Source organism: Lichenostomus cassidix, unplaced genomic scaffold (genome assembly GCF_008360975.1).
Source record: "Lichenostomus cassidix isolate B80296 unplaced genomic scaffold, HeHo_3.0 HiC_scaffold_34, whole genome shotgun sequence".
NCBI classification, from domain to species: Eukaryota; Metazoa; Chordata; class Aves; order Passeriformes; family Meliphagidae; genus Lichenostomus; species Lichenostomus cassidix.
This window is the reverse complement of record NW_028147431.1, coordinates 174352-192463: the sequence shown is the minus strand read 5'-3', so window position 1 is coordinate 192463 and position 18112 is coordinate 174352. Positions and strand designations below refer to the sequence as shown.

General features: G+C 55.4%; 1 protein-coding gene and 1 long non-coding RNA gene across 6 annotated transcripts in view; one reads left to right on the top strand and one right to left on the bottom strand.

Annotated features, from left to right (window-relative positions):
* LOC146423039 (polyunsaturated fatty acid lipoxygenase ALOX15B-like) overlaps positions 1-17295 on the top strand; it is a 22432-nt gene extending 5137 nt beyond the window's left edge. The window contains exons 3-15 of one of the 5 annotated variants that reach the window (XM_085045289.1): positions 647-742; positions 818-899; positions 1261-1377; positions 2817-2920; positions 3450-3622; positions 5400-5543; positions 7484-7687; positions 9270-9356; positions 10787-10956; positions 11893-12014; positions 12568-12668; positions 14205-14375; positions 16961-17295. In XM_085045289.1, the coding sequence (XP_084901415.1) occupies positions 647-742; positions 818-899; positions 1261-1377; positions 2817-2920; positions 3450-3622; positions 5400-5543; positions 7484-7687; positions 9270-9356; positions 10787-10956; positions 11893-12014; positions 12568-12668; positions 14205-14375; positions 16961-17140 (1751 nt within the window). In that variant the 3' untranslated portion in view covers positions 17141-17295. The other 4 variants (XM_085045292.1, XM_085045291.1, XM_085045290.1 and 1 more) reach the window with 4 other exon arrangements.
* Positions 17231-18112, bottom strand: LOC146423038 (uncharacterized). The gene is made up of 3 exons (XR_014847743.1): positions 17817-18112; positions 17438-17607; positions 17231-17326 (listed from the first exon to the last, which is right to left on the bottom strand). It is a non-coding gene; the product is annotated as an uncharacterized LOC146423038 (long non-coding RNA).

Below are 18112 nucleotides of genomic sequence, written 5' to 3'. Positions count from 1 at the left end.
CAGAAGTGACACCTGTGACACTGCAGGTGATGTCATTAGCTCTAAAAATGACACCTGTGACACTGCAGGTGACATCACAATCTCTGTAGGTGACACTTGTGACACTATAGGTGGTGTCACCAGCTCCAAAAGTGACACCTGTGATACTATAGGTGGTGTCACCAGCTCTAAAAGTGACACCTGTGACACTGCAGGTGACATCACAATCTCTGTAGGTGACACCTGTGACACTATAGGTGGTGTCACCAGCTCCAAAAGTGACACCTGTGACACTGCAGGTGACATCACAATCTCTGCCCAGGTGACACTCATAACACTGAAAGTGACATCACCACTGCCACAGGTGACATCACCACTTCCATAGGTGACACCTGTGGTCCTGGCAGGTGACCTCAGCACTGCCACAGTGATGTCCCCACTGCCACAGGTGACATCTGTAATGGCACAGGTGGTGTCACCCCTGCACAAGGGACACCTGTGACAGCAGAGGTGACATCACCCCTACAGGTGGCACCTGTGACAGTACAGGTGACATCACCCCTGCAAAAGGGACACCTGTGACAGTAGATGTGACGTCACCACGTCAGGTGACACTGTGACAGTAGAGGTGACATCACCACTTCAGGTGACACCTGTGCCACCGCAGGTGACGCCGATGACGCTGCTCACCTCGGTCCTTTCCACTTCCCGTGCTACCGCTGGCTGGAGGGCTATGGCACCTGGGAGCTGCCCGAGGGCACAGGTACGGCCTGGGGACACTTGGGGACACCTGGGGACACCTGCCTGTCCCCCGTGTCCCTCACGGTGTCACCTGCAGCCACCACGCCGGCCATGGAGCGACACCCGCGGCTGCAGCGGCAGCGCCGGCGACACCTGGTGCAGCAGCGCCGGCGCTACAGGTGAGGGGACAGGTGGCACCGTGTCACCTCCCGGCGGGTGACACCCCCAGGTGTGTCCCTGTCACCTCCGGGGTGGCACTGTGTCACCCCCAGGTGTGTGTGTGTGTCCCCAGCGGTGTTTCCCTGTTATTGTCCCTCTCTGGTGTTGTCACCCCGTGTTACCTACTGTCCCTCTGTCCCCCTGGTGTTGCCATCCCCTGAGTGACCCCTGTGTCCTCCCGGTGTTGTCACCCCCTGTGTCCCCTCCTGAGTGACCCTCCTGTGTCCCTGTGTCACCCTCTGAGTGATCCCCTTGTGTCCCCCCAGTGTTGTCACCCCTGTGTCCCCCCTGAGTGACCCTGCTGTGTCACCGTGTCCCCAGGCTGGCCCCGTTCGCCCCAGGCCTGCCCTGGGCGCTGCCCTTGGGGACACCGCTGGACCCTGACCTGAGCTACTCCCTGCCCAAGGCCACGGCCTTCTACCTGCGGGGCAGCGCTGCGTGAGTGACCACTGAGTGACCACTGAGTGACCACTGACCCCTGAGTGACCACTGACCCACCCCAACCTAACCCTGACCCACCCCTGACCCCTAAGCTACTCCCTGCCCAAGGCCACGGCCTTCTACCTGCGGGGCAGCGCTGCGTGAGTGACCACTGAGTGACCCTGAGTGACCACTGAGTGACCACTGACCCCTGAGTGACCCTGAGTGACCACTGGCCCACCCTGACCCCCAACCCCTGCATGACCCCTGACCCTGCTCTGCCTGCACTCACCTGATCCCCAGTCCCCTCCTGACCCCTGTCTGACCACTGAGTGACCACTGACCCCTGAATGACCACTGAGTGACCACTGACCCTTTGTCCACCCTTAACCCTTCCTGACCCCAAAATCCACCCCCAATCTGTCCCTGCTGACCTGGAATAACCCCAACCTGGCCACGCCCCCTCCAAGCCACGCCCCATCCGTGACTCCACCCCCTGCCCCACTATCCCCGCCCATTCGGTCTTTGCCCCGCCCCTCCAAGCTCCACCCTCTTACCCCATTGGTCTAAACCAGTCCTGGTCCCGCCCCTCATCTAAGCCACGCCCCTCACCTAAGCCACGCCCCTCCCTGTCCCCAGCTGCCCCTCCTGGGTCCTTGCGCCCCCCAATGTCCCCAGTGTCCCTTCTGCTGTGTCCCCCCATCCATCCCTGTCCCCTCCATCTGTCCCCCATGTCCTTCTGTCCCTCCCACAATCCCCGATGTCCCCAACCTGTCCCCGCAATGTCCCCAATGTCCCCAGTGTCACTGTGGCCACCAGATGTCCCAGTGTCCCCCAATGTCCCCAATGTCACTGTGACCACCAAATGTCCCTGTGTCCCCCAATGTCACTGTGACTGCCAAATGTCCCCATATCCCCCAGTGTCCCCAATGTCCCCAATGTCACTGTGACCACCAATTGTCCCTATGTCCCCCAATGTCCTCAATGTCCCCATGTCCCCCCAAATCCCCGTATCCCCCAAATCCCAATGTCCCATGATCCCTAATGTCCCCATGTCCCCCTGCATCCCCAGTGTCCCTGTGTCCCCCAGTATTTCTGTGTCCCCCCAGGTCCCCAATGTCCCCATGTCTCCCAACGTCCCCATGTCCCCCAGTGCCCCTGTGTCCCCCAGTGTCCCCAGTGCCCCCAAGGTCTCCATGTCCCCACTGTCGCCATCACCCTCCAATGTCCCTGTGTCCCCAACCTCCCCATGTCCCCAATCCCCCTGATGTCCCCAGTGCCCCCAAGGTCTCCATGTCCCCAATGTCGCCATGTCCCCCAGTGTCCCTGTGTCCTCCAACGTCCCCATGTCCCCCAATGTCCCCATCCCCATGATGTCCCCACTGTCCCCCAATGCCCCCATGTCCCCCGATGCCCCCATAGCCCCCGATGTCCCCAATGTCCCCTGATGTCCCCAGGAACCTGGAGGCCAAGCTGCGGGGGTTCCTGGCCCGGCCCACCTCGTGGCCCAGCGTGGACGCGATGACCCGCGTGTTCCGCTGCTTCCACACCCCTGTCACCGGTGGGGACATCAGGGGGACATCGGGGGTCTGGGGATGCTGGGGATATTGGGGACATTGGGGCGTCTGGGGGCATTGGGGACATTGTGGGGTCTGGGGGGGTCGGGATATTGGGGACATCAGGGGAACATGGGGATATTGGGGGCATTGGGGGCACTGGGGACATCAGGGGGACATTGTCAGGTCTGGGGGCATTTGGGATATTGGGGACATCGGGGGGATTTGGGACACTGGGGACCTGGGAGACATGGGGATACTGGGGACATTGCGGGGATTGGGGGTATTTGGGACATTGGGGGACGCTGGGGACATTGGTGACACACAGGGACACAGGAGGGAACTGAGGGGACACTGGAGGGGACATGGGGGTGTCCCAGGAATTTGGGGTTACAGGAGGGAACCCAGTGAGGGGACATGGGTGGCCTTGGTGGCATCCCAGCAGTTTGGGGTCACTGGGGGAGGACTCAGGGCCCTGGGGGTGTCCCAGAGATGTCCCCAAGGTGTCCCCAAGCGTCCCTGTCCCCCCCCCAGAGTACGTGGTGCAGCACTGGCAGGAGGACGCGTTTTTCGGGGAGCAGTTCCTGAGCGGGGTGAACCCCGTGTTGCTGCGCCGCTGTCCCCAACTGCCCCCCAAGTTCCCTGTCACCCCCGCGATGGTGGCACCCAGCCTGGGCCCCGGGACCTCGCTGGCCAGGGAGATGGAGGTGAGAGACCCCAAAATCACCCCAAAATCACCCAGAACCAAACCCAAAATCCCCCCGGAACCCAACATCCCCCAGGACCTCAAAATATCCTGGGACCCCAAAATCCCCTGAACCCCAAAATCCCCCAAACCCCAAAATCCCCCGGAACCCGAAAATCCCCCAGAACCCCAAAATCCTCCAGAATCAACCCCCAAATCCCCCAGAACCAACCCCAAAATCCCCCTGAAACCCCAAAATTACCCAGAACCAACCCCAAAATCCCCTGGGAACCCAAAATCCCCTGGGACCCCAAAATCACCCAGGACCCCAGAATCCCCCAGAACCATCCCCAAAATCCCCAAAATCGCCAAAACCCCCCTGAAACCCCAAAATACCCTGGAACCAACCCCAAAATCCCCCGAACCCCAAAATCCCAAAAAGGGGAGTCCAGGATTTGGGGTAACTCCAGGATTTGGGGGTTCCAGGGGTGATGGGGATCCCAGAATTTGGTGTAATCCCAGGATTTGGGGGTAACCCCAGGATTTGGGGTGTCCCAGCAGCCACAATGGGGAGGGGACCCTAGGATTTGGGGGTTCCAATGTTTTGGGGATTCCAGGGGTTGGAGACCCCAAGATTTTGGGGTAACCTCAGGTTTTTGGGGGATTCCAGGCAGCCACGATGGGTGGAGAACCTCAGGAAGGGTGGGGAGCCCAGGATTTGGGGTTCCAGGTGTTTGGGGGGTTCAAGAGGTTGGGGATCCTAGGATTTTGGGGTGACCCCAGGTGTTTGGGGATTTGGGGGTCCCAGGGAGGATGAGGATCCCAGAATTTGGGTGTCCTCAGGGTTTTGGGGTCCCAGGATTTTTTGGGGTCTCCAGAGGTTTGAATTTAAGGTCTCCCCCTATTTTTGGGGTTCCCCTCTGACCCCCCCAGGAGTGGAACATCTACCTGGCCGACTATGGGGTGCTGGGATTTGGGGGATCCCAGAATTTGGGTGTTCTGGGGATTTGGGTGTCTCCAGGATCTTGGGGTTGGAATTGGGGTTTCCCCATATTTTTGGGGTTCCCCTCTGACCCCCCAGGCAGGGAACATCTACCTGGCCGACTATGGGGTGTTGAGATTTAAGGGATCCCAGAATTTGGGTATTTTCGGGATTTTGGGTCCCAGGATTTTGGGGTCCCAGGTGTTTGTGGGTTTCCAGAGGTTTGAATTTGGGGTCTCCCCCTATTTTTGGGGTTCCCCTCTGACCCCCCAGGTGGGGAACATCTTACCTGGCCGATTATGGGGCGCTGGGATTTGGGGGATCCCAGACTTTTGGTATCCTATTGATTTGGGTGTCCCCAGGATTTTGGGTCCCTGGATTTTGGGGTCCCAGGTTTTTGGGGGTCTCCAGAGGTTGGAATTTGGGGTTTTCCCTTATTTTTGGGGTTCCCCTCTGACCCCCCCAGGCAGGGAACATCTACCTGGCCGACTATGGGGTGCTGGGATTTGGGGGATCCCAGAATTTGGGTATTTTCGGGATTTTGGGTCCCAGGATTTTGGGGTCCCAGGTGTTTGTGGGTTTCCAGAGGTTTGAATTTAAGGTCTCCCCCTATTTTTGGGGTTCTCCTCTGACCCCCCCAGGCAGGGAACATCTACATGGTCTATTATGGGGTGCTGGGATTTGGGGGATCCCAGACTTTGGGTATCCCATTGATTTGGGTGTCCCCAGGATTTTGGGGTCCCAGGTGTTTGTGGGTCTCCAGAGGTTTGAATTTGGGGTCTCCCCCTATTTTTGGGGTTCCCCTCTGACCCCCCAGGAGGGGAACATCTACCTGGTTGATTATGGGGTGCTGGATGGAGTCCCCACTGCCCTCATCGACGGTCGCCCCACATTCGTCGCTGCCCCACTGTGCCTCCTGCACCAGCGGCCTGACGGGGAGCTGCGGCCAATTGCCATCCAGGTGAGACCCCAAAAACGGGGAGACCCCAAAAACGGGGGGACCCCAAAAACTGGGACCCCAAAATCGGGGGTGGGACCCAAAAATGGGGGTGGGACCTAAAGACAGGGGACCCCAAAAACGGGGGTGGGACCCCAAAAACGGGGGGAGCCCAAAAATGGGAGTGGGAGCCCAAAAACGGGGGTGGGACCCCAAAAACGGGGGTGGGACCCCAAAACCAGGGGGAACCCAAAAACGGGGGTGGGACCCCAAAAACGGGGGTGGGACCCTAAAAACGGGGGTGGGACCCCAAAACCAGGGGGAACCCAAAAATGGGGGTGGGAGCCCAAAAACGGGGGTGGGAGCCCAAAAACGGGGGGAGCCCAAAAATGGGAGTGGGACCCTAAAATGGGGGTGGGACCCCAAAACCAGGGGTGGGATCCTAAAAATGGGGGGAGATCCCAAAAACGGGATTGGGACCCCAAAAACGGGGGTGGGACCCCAAAAACGGGGGAGTTCCCTATGAATTTTCTTGTCTTCCTTACAAATTTTCAGGCTTTCCCATTAATTTTTGGGGTTCCCTATGAACTTTTCAGAGTTCCCTATGAACTTCTTGGGTTCCCTATGAACTTCATGAGTTTTTCATTAACTTTCGGGGTGCCCTATGAACTTTTTAGGGTTCCTGATGAATTTTCATGGTTTCCCACTAATTTTCGGGGTTCCCTATAAACTTTTCAGGGTTCCCTGTGCAGTTTTTATAGAGTTCTCTAGGAACTTCTCGAGTTTTCTATTAACTTTTGGGGTTCCCTATGAACGTTTTTGGGTTCCTACCGAATTTTTGATGTTCCCTATGAACTTTTTTGGGTTTCCCACTAACTTTTGGTGTTCCCTATGAACTTTCTTTGGTTCCTAATGAATTTTCAGGCTTTCCCATTAACTTTTGAGGTTCCCTATGAACCTTTTTAGGGTTCCCCACTAACTTTTGGGATTCCCTATAAACCTTTTTAGGGTTCCTAGCGAATTTTTGGTGTTCTCTATGAACTTTTTTGGGTTCCTAATGAATTTTTGGTGTTCCTTATGAAGTTTTTTGGGTTCTTAATGAATTTTCATGGTTTCCCATTAACTTTCAGGGTTCTTTATGAACTTTTTAGGGTTCCTAATGAATTTTCATGGTTTCCCATTAACTTTCAAGGTTGCTTATGAACCTTTTGGGGTTCCCTATGAACTTTGTGGAGTTCCCTATGAACTTCTCAAGTTTTTTGTTAACTTTGGGGGTTCCCTATGAACTTTTTTGGGTTCTTAATGAATTTTTGGTGTTCCCTATGAACGTTTTTGGGTTCCTAATGAATTTTCAGGCTTTCCCATTAACTTTTGAGGCTCCCTATGAACCTTTTTAGGGTTCCCCACTAACTTTTGGGATTCCCTACAAACCTTTTTAGGGTTCCTAGCGAATTTTTGGTGTTCTCTATGAACTTTATAGGGTTCCTAATGAATTTTCATGGTTTTCCATTAACTTTCAAGGTTGCCTATGAACTTTTTTGGGTTCCTAAAAAATTTTTGGTGTTCCCTATGAACTTTTTTTGGTTCCTAATGAATTTTCATGGTTTCCCATTAACTTTCAAGGTTGCCTATGAACTTTTTTGGGTTCCCCACTAACTCTTGGCCTTCCCTATGAACTTTTTAGGGTTCCTAATGAATTTTTGTGGTTTCCCATTAACTTTCAGGGCTCCCTATGAACTTTTTTGGGTTCCCCACTAACTTCTGGTGTTCCCTATGAACCTTTTTAGGGTTCCTAACAGATTTTTGGGGTTCCCTATGAACTTTTTAGTGTTCCTAATGAATTTTTGTGGTTTCCCATTAACTTTCAGGGCTCCCTATGAATTTTTTTGGGTTCCCCACTAACTTTTGGTGTTCCCTATGAACCTTTTCAGGGTTCCTAACAGATTTTTGGGGTTCCCCCGCAGCTCTCTCAGCAGCCAGGCCCCGAGGCCCCCATTTTCCTGCCCCAGGACCCTCCGTGGCTGTGGGCTCTGGCCAAGGCGTGGGTGAGGAGCGCCGAGTTCCACGTGCACGAGGCGCTGACACACCTGCTGAGAGCTCACCTGCTGGGCGAGGTGTTCGCCTTGGCCACGCTCAGGCAGCTGCCGCCCCAGCACCCCCTCTTCAAGGTACCCCAGAACCCCAAACCCTGAAAAAACCTGACCTGGAAATACCAAATCCTAAAAAATCATGATCTGAAAACCCCAAATCCTAAAAAATCCTGACCCAGAAACCCCAAACCCCAACAAATCCTGACCCAGAAACCCCAAACCCCAAAACCACCGGGCCAGAACAGCTCAATCCTAAAAAAACCTGATCCGAAAAGCTCGATCCTAAAAAAAATCCGCCACAAAATCCCCCATTCCCAAAAAAACCTGATGCTCCCCCATTTCCTGATCCCCCCTCCCCATTTCCTGCCCCTCATTTCCCTTTTTTTGGGATTTCAGTGGATTTCAGTGGGATTTGGGTTGATTTTGGTGGGATTTGGGTTGATTTGGTTTGGATTTAGGTAAATTTGGTTGGGATTTGGGTTGATTTTGGTAGGATTTGGGTTGATTTTGGTTGATTTGGATTGATTTTGGTTGGGATTTGGGTTAATTTTGTTGGGATTTGGGTTGATCTTTTTGGGATTTTGTTGGGATTTGGGTTGATCTTGTTTGGATTTGGGTTGATTTTTGTGGGATTTGGGTTGATTTTTGTGGGATTTGGGTTGATTTTGTTTGGATTTGGGTTGATTTTTTTGGGATTTGGGTTGATTTTGGTGGGATTTGGGTAAATTTTGGTTGGGATTCGGGTTGATTTCAGTGGGATTTGGATTGATTTTGTTGGGATTTTGTTGAGATTTGGGTTGATTTTGTTGGGATTTGGGTTGATTTTGGTGGGATTTGGGTAGATTTTGGTTGGGATTTGGGTTGATTTAGATGGGATTTGGGTTGATTTTGTTGGGATTTTGTTGGGATTTGGGTTGATTTGATTTCAGTGGGATTTGGGTTGATTTCAGTGGGATTTGGGTTGATTTCAGTGGGATTTGGGTTGATTTCGGTGGGATTTGGGTTGATTTTTTTTGGATTTGGGTCAATTTTGTTTGGATTTGGGTTTATTTGTTTGGGATTTGGGCTGATTTGGTTGGGATTTGGGTTGATGTTGTTGGGATTTGGGCTGATTTGGTTGGGATTTGGGTTGATTTTGATGGGATTTTGGTGGGATTTGGGTTGATTTTGGTTGGGATTTGGGTTGATTTTGGTGGGATTTGGGTTGATTTTTATGGGATTTGGGTTGATCTTGGTGGGATTTGAGTTGATTTTGATGGGATTTGGGTTGATTTCAGTGGGATTTGGGTTGATTTTGTTGGGATTTGGGTTGATTTTTATGGGATTTGGGTTGATTACAGTGGAATTTGGGTTGATCTTGTTGGGATTTGGGTGGATTTTAGTTGGGATTTGGGTTCATTTCTGTGGAATTTGGGTTGATTTGGTTGGGATTTGGGTTGATTTGGGTTGATTTTGTTGGGATTTGGGTTGATTTCGGTGGGACTTGGATAGATTTTGAAGGAATTTGGGTGCATTTTGCTGGGATTTGGGTTTGATTCGGGTGAGATTTGTCAAGATTTTCAAGACTTGCCGGGATTAGGGTGGCACTGCCATGTCCCCACAATGTCCCCACGATGTCCCCAATGTCCCCATGTCCCCCCACCCCATTTCCTGCCTCCAGCTGCTGGCACCCCACATTCGCTTCACGGTGCAGATCGGAGCTCTGGCCAGGCGCTTCCTGCTCAACCCCGGCGGGGTCTTCGACAGGGTCGGTGAAATTTGGGGGTTTTGGGGGGTCTGGGGGGGTCCTGGGGGTGATGGGGGGTCTGGGGGCTTTGATAGGGTCGGTAAAGTGGGGGGTTTGGGGGAAATGGGGGTTTTAGGGGGAAATGTTGGGGTCTGGGGGCTTCAATAGGATCGGTAAAATGGGGGTTTGGGGGAGAAATGGGGGGATTTGGGGGGATTTGGGGTTTTTGATAGGCAGTAAAATGGGGGCTGGGGGGATTTGGGGGTCTAGGGGCTTTGATAGGGTCAGTGAAATGGGGGTGGTCTTGGGGGGCTTTGGGGGGATGTGGGGGCTTCGATAGGGTTGGTAAAATGTGGGGAAATGGGGGAGTCTGGGGGTGTCCTGGGGGTCTGGGGACTTTGACAAGGTCGGTGAAATTTGGGGGTTTTGGGGGTCTGGGGGCTTCTGGGGGTCTGGGGGTCCTGGGGGTCCTGGGGGCTTTGATAGGGTCTGTAAAGGGTTTGGGGAAATGGGGGCTTTAGGGGGAAATGTTGGGGTCTGGGGGCTTCGATAGGGTCAGTAAAATGGGGCTGGGGGTTGGGGGAGTCTGGGGGGTCCTGGGGGTCTGGGAGGTAAAACTGGGGGCCTGTGGAGGTCCTGGGGAATTTGGGGGTCCTGGGGGTGATGGGGGGTCTGGGGGCTTTGATAGGGTCGGTAAAACTGGGGGGGCTGGGGGGGTCCTGAGGGGTTTGGGGTCTTGTATAGGGTTGATGAAATGTGGGTTTCTGGGGGGATTTGGGGGGACTTGGGGGGATTTGGGGAAGGGGTCTGGGGGCGTGGTGGGCGCTGGAGGGGATTTGGGGGGCGGGGAGCACCTTTTTTGGGATTTCAGTGGATTTTGTTGGGATTTGGGTTGATTTTGTTGGGATTTGGGTTGATTTTGGTGGGATTTTGTTGGGATTTGGGTTTGATTTCAGTGGGATTTGGGTTGATTTCGGTGGGATTTGGGTTTGATTTGGTGGGATTTGGGGTGGCACTGCCAGGACTGGGGTGTCACTGCCATGTCCCCGCGATGTCCCCAGTGTCCCCAGGCGGTGACGCTGGGCCGGCAGGGGGATCTGGGTGGGATTTGGGTTTGATTCGGGTTCGATTTGGGTTTGATTTGGGTGAAATTCAGGTTGATTTTGGTGGGATTTTCCGGGATTTGGGTTAATTTTGGTGGGATTTGCCGGGACTGGGGTGGCACTGCCATGTCCCCCCGGTGTCCCCAATGTCCCTCTGTCCCCAGGCAGTGGCGCTGGGCCGGCAGGGGCTGCTGGGTGGGATTTGGGTTCGATTTGCCGGGATTTGGGTTGATTTGGGTGGGATTTGCTGTGATTTGGGTTAATTTTGGTGGGATTTTCCGGAATTTGCCGGGACTGGGGTGGCACTGCCATGTCCCCCCGGTGTCCCCATTGTCCCCATGTCCCCAGGCGGTGGCGGTGGGCCGGCGGGGGCTGCTGGCGCTGGTGGCCCGCGGGCTGCGGAGGCTGCGCTGGCGCTCGCTGGTGCTGCCGCGGGATCTGCGACACCGCGGTGTCACTGCCACCCCCCGCTACCACTTCGGCCGCGACGCGCGGCGCGTCTGGGGCGCCATCCGCAGGTGGGACATGGGGACAGCTGGGGACAGCTGGGGACAGTGTGGGGACAATGCGGGGACAGCAGGGGGCAGCTGGGGACAGCCTGGGGACGCGGGGACAGAGCGGGGACACCTTCTGTGACCTCTGTGTCCCCATTTCCCCCGATGCCCCCAATGCTACCAGCACCCCTAATGTCCCCAATGTCCCCAATAATGTCCCAAATGTCCTCGATGTCCCCAGTCCCCCCGATGTCCCCGGTGTCCCCAATGTCTCTCAGTGTCCCCAGCATCCTCAATGCCCCCAATGTCCCCAGTGTCCCTCAATGTCCCCAATACCGCCACAATGTCCCCAATGCCCCCAGTGCCCCAATGTCCCAAATGTCCCAAATACCAATGTCCTCAGTGTCCCAAATATCCCCAATGCCCCCGATGTCCTGAGTGTCCCAAATGTCCCCAATGTCCCCAATCCCCACAATGTCCCCATATCCCCCCAATGTCCCCAGTGTCCCCAATAATGTCTCAAATGTCCCCAATGTCCTTGATGTCCCCAATCCCCCTGATGTCCCCAATGTCCCAAATGTCCCCAATATCCCCAATCCCCGCAATGTCCCCAATGTCCCCAATGCCTCCAATCCCCCAATGGCCTGATGTCCCCAATGTCCCTGATGTCCTAATGCTCCCAATGTCCCCAATCCTCCCAATGTCCCCAGCATCCCCAATGCCCCTAAATCCCCAGTCCCCCCAATCCCCCCATTGTCCCCAATGTCCCCAATGTCCCTAACATCCCCAATATCCCTGTTATCCCCAATGTCCCCATGTCCCCAACATCCCCAATGTCCCCAATATCCCCATTGTCCCCAGTGTCCCCTATGTTTTCCCATGTGATGTCCCCACGCTGTCCCCGCGCTGTCCCTGTGATGTCCCCACGCTGTCCCCACGCTGTCCCCGCGCTGTCCCCAGGTTCGTGGCAGGGCTGCTGTCACTGTACTACGGCAGTGACAAAGCTGTCCAGGAGGACTCTGAGCTGCAGGCTTGGGTCAGAGAGATCTTCCGCAGGGGATTCCTGGGCAGGAGGCGCTCAGGTGGGCACGGGGCAGGTGGGGACAGGTGGGGACAGGTGACCCCTCAGGTGGGGACAGGTGGGCACAGGTGACCCTCAGGTGACCCTCAGGTGGGGACAGGCACAGGTGGGCACAGGTGGGGACAGGTGGGGACAGGTGACCCTCAGGTGGGCACGGGGCAGGTGGGGATAGGTGGGGACAGGTGGGGACAAGGTGACCCCTCAGGTGATCCCCCAGGTGGGGACAGGTGACCCTCAGGTGACCCCCAGGTGTGCACTGACCACTCAGGTGGGCATGAAAGGGGACACAGGTGACCCTCAGGTGGGCATGGGGGGACAAGTGACCTTCAGGTGACCCTCAGGTGGGCACAGGTGACCCCCAGGTGGGCAGGGGGAGGCTGGAGGGGTCAGTGACTCCCTGGGTGACCCTGAGTGACCCCTGGATGACCCCTGGGTGACCCTGAGTGACCCCTGGATGACCCCCAGGTGATCCTGAGTGGCCCCAAGTGACCCTTGAGTCACCCCAGGTGACCCTGGGTGACCGCCGGGTGACCCTGTGCCCCCGTTGTCCCCAGGTGTTCCCTCCCGGCTGGACAGTGTCCGCGGCCTTGTGACCTTTGTCACCACTGTCATCTACACCTGCTCTGCCCACCATGCGGCCACCAACAGCGGCCAGGTGACCACCGAGTGACCACTGACCTGTGACAGTGACCAGTGACCCCTGAGTGACCACTGAGAGTGACCACTGGCCCCCAGAGTGACCACTGACCTCTGACAGTGACCAGTGACCCCTGAGTGACCACCGAGTGACCAGTGATCCCTGAGTGACCACTGAGAGTGACCACTGACCTCTGAGAGTGACCACTGACCCCTGAGTGACCACTGAGAGTGATCACTGACCCCCAGGGTGACCACTGATCTCTGACAGTGACCAGTGACCCCTGAGTGACCACTGAGAGTGACCAGTGCCCCCTGAGAGTGACCACTGATCTCTGACAGTGACCAGTGACCCTGAGAGTGACCACTGACAGTGACCACTGACCCCTGAGTGGGCACTGACCTCTGACAGTGACCACTGACCCCTGAGTGACCACTGACCTCTGACAGTGACCACTGACCTCTGACAGGGACCACCGACCCCAAGAGTGACTGCTGAGCCCCAGAGTGACCACTGACCCTCAGAGTGACCACTTACCCCTGAGAATGAGCATTGACTCCACAGTGACCACTGACCCTCACAGTGACCACTGAGCCCCAGAGGGACCACTGACCTCTGAGAATGACCACTGACCCCTCAGTGACTGCTGAGCCCCAGAGTGACCTGTGACCCTCAGAGTGACCACTGACCGTTGAGAGTGACCATTGAGCCCTGAGAGTGACCATTGACCCCCCCAGAGTGACCACTGACCCCCAGAGTGACCACTGACCCCTCCTAGTGACCGCTGATCTGTGAGAGTGACCACTGGCCCCCCGAGTGACCAGCAATACCTGAAAGTGACCAGTGGCCCATCACAGTGACCACTGACCTGTCACAGTGACCACTGACCTTAGAATGACCACTGAGCACTGAGACCCCCCGGTGACCACTGAGACCCCACACTGACCACTGACCCTCCCCATGACTGACCCAGGGGGTCTCTGACATTTGGGGTTTTTCTCTCACATTTTGGGTTTTTCTCTCACATTTTGGGGTTTCTTCTCTCTAACACTTTTGGGTTTATCTGCCCTTTTTGGGGTCTCTCTCTGATATGTTTTTGGGTTTATTTCTCCCGTTTTTGGGTCAGTTCGAGCTGTCAGCGTTCCCCCCCAGCGCTCCAGCCGCCATGCGCGAGGCTCTGTTTTTGGGGTTTCTCTCTGACATTTTGGGGGTTTATCTTTCACATTTTGGGGTTTTTCTCTGCCATGTGTTCTTGGGGTTTCTCTCTGACACTTGGAGTTTTTCTCGCTAACATTTTGGGTTTATTTCTCCCGTTTTTGGGTCAGTTTGAGCTGTCAGCGTTCCCCCCCAACGCCCCGGCCGCCATGCGGGAAGCTCTGTTTTTGGGGTCTCTGACATTTGGGGTTTCTCTCTGACATTTGGGGTTTCTCTCTCACATTTGGGGTTTCTTTCTCACATTTTGGGTTTATCTCTGGCCTTTTTGGGGTCTCTCTCTCACATTTTGGGGTTTCTCTCTGACATTTTGGGGTTTTTCTCTCATATTTTTTGGGTCAGTTTGAGCTGTCAGCGTTCCCCCCCAACGCCCCGGCCGCCATGCGCGAGGCTCCGCCGCGCTCCAAGGCTCCTCTGTCCGAGCAGCAGTTCCTGGCGGCTCTGCCGGCCATGAACACCACGGCCACGGTGCTGGCTGTGCTCTGGGTGCTGAGGAACGAGCCCATGGACCTGGTGAGACCCCAAAAACACCCCAAAAACCCCAAAATACACCCCAAAATACACCCCAAAACCACCCCGGGAACCCCAAACCATCCAAACCCCATCCAAACCCAAATCAACCCCAAAAAACCCTGAAACTATCCCAACCCAACCCCTCTGGCTGTGCTCTGGGTGCTGAGGAACGAGCCCATGGACCTGGTGAGACCCCAAAAACACCCCAAAACCCCTAAATACACCCCAAAATACACCCCAAAACCACCCCGGGAACCCCAAACCAACCAAACCCCAAATCGACCCCAAAAAACCCTAAAATGATCCCAAACCAACCCCTCTGGCTGGGCTCTGGGTGCTGAGGAATGAGCCCAAGGACCTGGTGAGACCCCAAAATCACCCCAAATCCATCCTGGGAACCACAAAATACACCCCAAAAACCCCAAAATACACCCTAAAATCATCCCAGGAACCCCAAACCATCCAAACCCCAAATCGACCCCAAAAAACCCTAAAACGATCCCAAACCAACCCCTCTGGCTGTGCTCTGGGTGCTGAGGAACGAGCCCATGGACCTGGTGAGACCCCAAAACCACCCTAAATCCACCCCAAAACCATCCCAAAATCCACCCTGGGAACCCCAAACCAACCAAACCGACCAAACCCCAAATTGACCCCAAAAAAACCCAAACTGACCCCAAAACAATCCAACCCCAACCCAACCCCCCTGGCTGTGCTCTGGGTGCTGAGGAACGAGCCCATGGACCTGGTAAGACCCCAAAACCACCCCAAAAACCCCAAAATACACCCCAAAACCACTCCAAAATCCCCATATTCCCCAGGACCCAAAAACCCCAAAAAAACCCAAACCAACCCCAAAACAATCCCAAATCCCACCCAGCTGGGACCCCAAAGGGTTCCTCCCCCACACCCCTGGGCCTCTTGATCTCAGTGCTCCCAGTAACCCCCAGTAACTCCCCCAGTGCTCCCAGTAACCCCAGTAAATGTCCCCAGTGTCCCCACAGCACCCTCTGGGTCACTCCCCCAGTAACCCCCAGTAATCCCAGTATCTCCCAGTAACCCCAGTATCTCCCCCTAGGTCCCTCCCCCAGTGCTCCCAGTATCCCCAGTAACCCCAGTATCCCCACAGCACCCCATAGGTCACTCTCCCAGTATCCCCAGTGTCCCCAGTATCTCCCAGTAACCCCAGTATCCCCACTATCTCCCAGTATCCCCAGTAACCCCAGTATCTCCCCCACAGCGCCCCCTAGGTCACTACCCCAGTATCCCCAGTATCCCCACTATCTCCCAGTGTCTCCCAGTAACCCCAGTTTCTCCCCCAAGCGCCCGCTGGGTCACTCTCCCAGTATTCCCAGTAACCCCCATTAACTCCCAGTGCTCCCAGTATCCCCAGTAACCCCAGTTTCTCCCCAGCGCCCGCTGGGTCACTAACCCAGTATCTCCCAGTATCTCCCAGTGCTCCCAGTATCTCCCAGTGCTCCCAGTAACCCCAGTTTCTCCCCCACAGCGCCCCCTAGGTCACTCCCCCAGTACTCCCAGTGCTCCCAGTATCTCCCAGTGCTCCCAGTATGTCCCAGTAATCCCATTAACTCCCAGTATCCCCAGTATCTCCCAGTGCTCCCAGTATCCCCAGTAACCCCAGTTTTCCCCAGCGCCAGTCACTCGTCCCCAGTACCCAGTGCTATCCCCAGTAACCCCAGTTTCTCCCCCACAGCGCCCCCTGGGTCACTACCCCAGTATCCCCAGTATCTCCCAGTGCTCCCAGTATCCCCAGTAACCCCAGTATCTCCCCCACAGCGCCCGCTGGGTCACTCCCCCAGTACTCCCAGTGCTCCCAGTATGTCCCAGTAATCCCATTAACTCCCAGTATCCCCAGTAAACCCAGTATCTCCCAGTGCTCCCAGTATCTCCAGTAACCCCAGTTTCTCCCCAGCGCCCGCTGGGTCACTCCCCCAGTATCTCCCAGTGCTCCCAGTACTCCCAGTAACCCCAGTTTCTCCCCAGCGCCCGCTGGGTCACTCCCCCAGTATCTCCCAGTATCTCCCAGTACTCCCAGTAACCCCAGTTTCTCCCCCCAGCGCCCCCTGGGTCACTACCCCAGTATCTCCCAGTATCTCCCAGTACCCCCAGTAACCCCAGTTTCTCCCCTCCCAGCGCCCGCTGGGTCACTACCCCAGTATCTCCCAGTGCTCCCAGTAACCCCAGTTTCTCCCCCAGCGCCCGCTGGGTCACTACCCCAGTATCTCCCAGTATCCCCAGTAACCCCAGTTTCTCCCCAGCGCCCGCTGGGTCACTACCCCAGTATCTCCCAGTATCCCCAGTAACCCCATTAACTCCCAGTATCCCCAGTAACCCCAGTTTCTCCCCACAGCGCCCGCTGGGTCACTACCCCAGTATCTCCCAGTATCCCCAGTATCCCCAGTATCCTCAGTATCTCCCAGTATCCCCAGTATCCCCAGTATCTCCCAGTATCCCCAGTAACCCCAGTTTCTCCCCACAGCGCCCGCTGGGTCACTACCCCAGTATCCCCAGTATCCCCAGTATCTCCCAGTATCTCCCAGTAACCCCAGTTTCTCCCCTCCCAGCGCCCGCTGGGTCACTACCCCGACCGGCACTTCACCGAGCTCGCCCCGCGGCGCCTCATGCGGCAATTCCGGCGTCGCCTGCGCCGAATCTCCCGGGAAATTCGGGAGAGAAACCAACACCTGGAGAGACCTTACCCGTACCTGGACCCGGCCAACATCGAGAACAGCGTGGCCATCTGAGGGGGCCTGAAAAATACCCCAAAAACACCCTGAAATACCCCAAAATTACCCCAAAACCGCCCCAACATCGAGAACAGCGTGGCCATCTGAGGGGAACCTGAGAAACCCCAAAAATACCCCAAAAATACCCCAAAATTACCCCAAAAACGCCCCAACATCGAGAACAGCGTGGCCATCTGAGAGGGCCTGAAAAACACCCCAAAAATACCCTGAAATACCCCAAAAGTACCCTGAAAATACCCCAAAACTGCCCCAAGATTGAGAACAGCGTGGCCATCTGAGAGACCCCAAAAACACCCCAAAAATACCCTGAAAATATCCCAAAATTACCCCAAAAACGCCCCAACATCGAGAACAGCGTGGTCATCTGAGGGACCCCAAAAACACCCCAAAAATACCCTGAAAATATCCCAAAATTACCCCAAAGACGCCCCAACATCGAGAACAGCGTGGCCATCTGAGGGGGCCTGAAAAATACCTGAAATATCCCAAAATTACCCCAAAAACACCTCAAAAACACCCCCAAAACACCCCAACATCGAGAACAGTGTGGCCATCTGAGGGACCCCAAAACACCCTGAAAAACCCCAAAAACACCCCCAAAATACCCTGAAATACCCCAAAACTGCCCCAACATCGAGAACAGTGTGGCCATCTGAGGGACCCCAAAAACCACCCTGAAATACCCCAAAAATACCCCGAAATCACCCCAAAACCTCCTCAACATCGAGAACAGCGTGGTCATCTGAGGGACCCCAAAAACACCCCAAAAATACCCTGAAAATATCCCAAAATTACCCCAAAAACGCCCCAACATCGAGAACAGCGTGGCCATCTGAGGGACCCCAAAAACACCCTGAAATATCCCAAAATTACCCCAAAAATACCCCAAAAACACCCCAAAACCACCCCAACATCGAGAACAGTGTGGCCATCGGAGGGACCCCGAAAACACCCTAAAATAACCCAAAA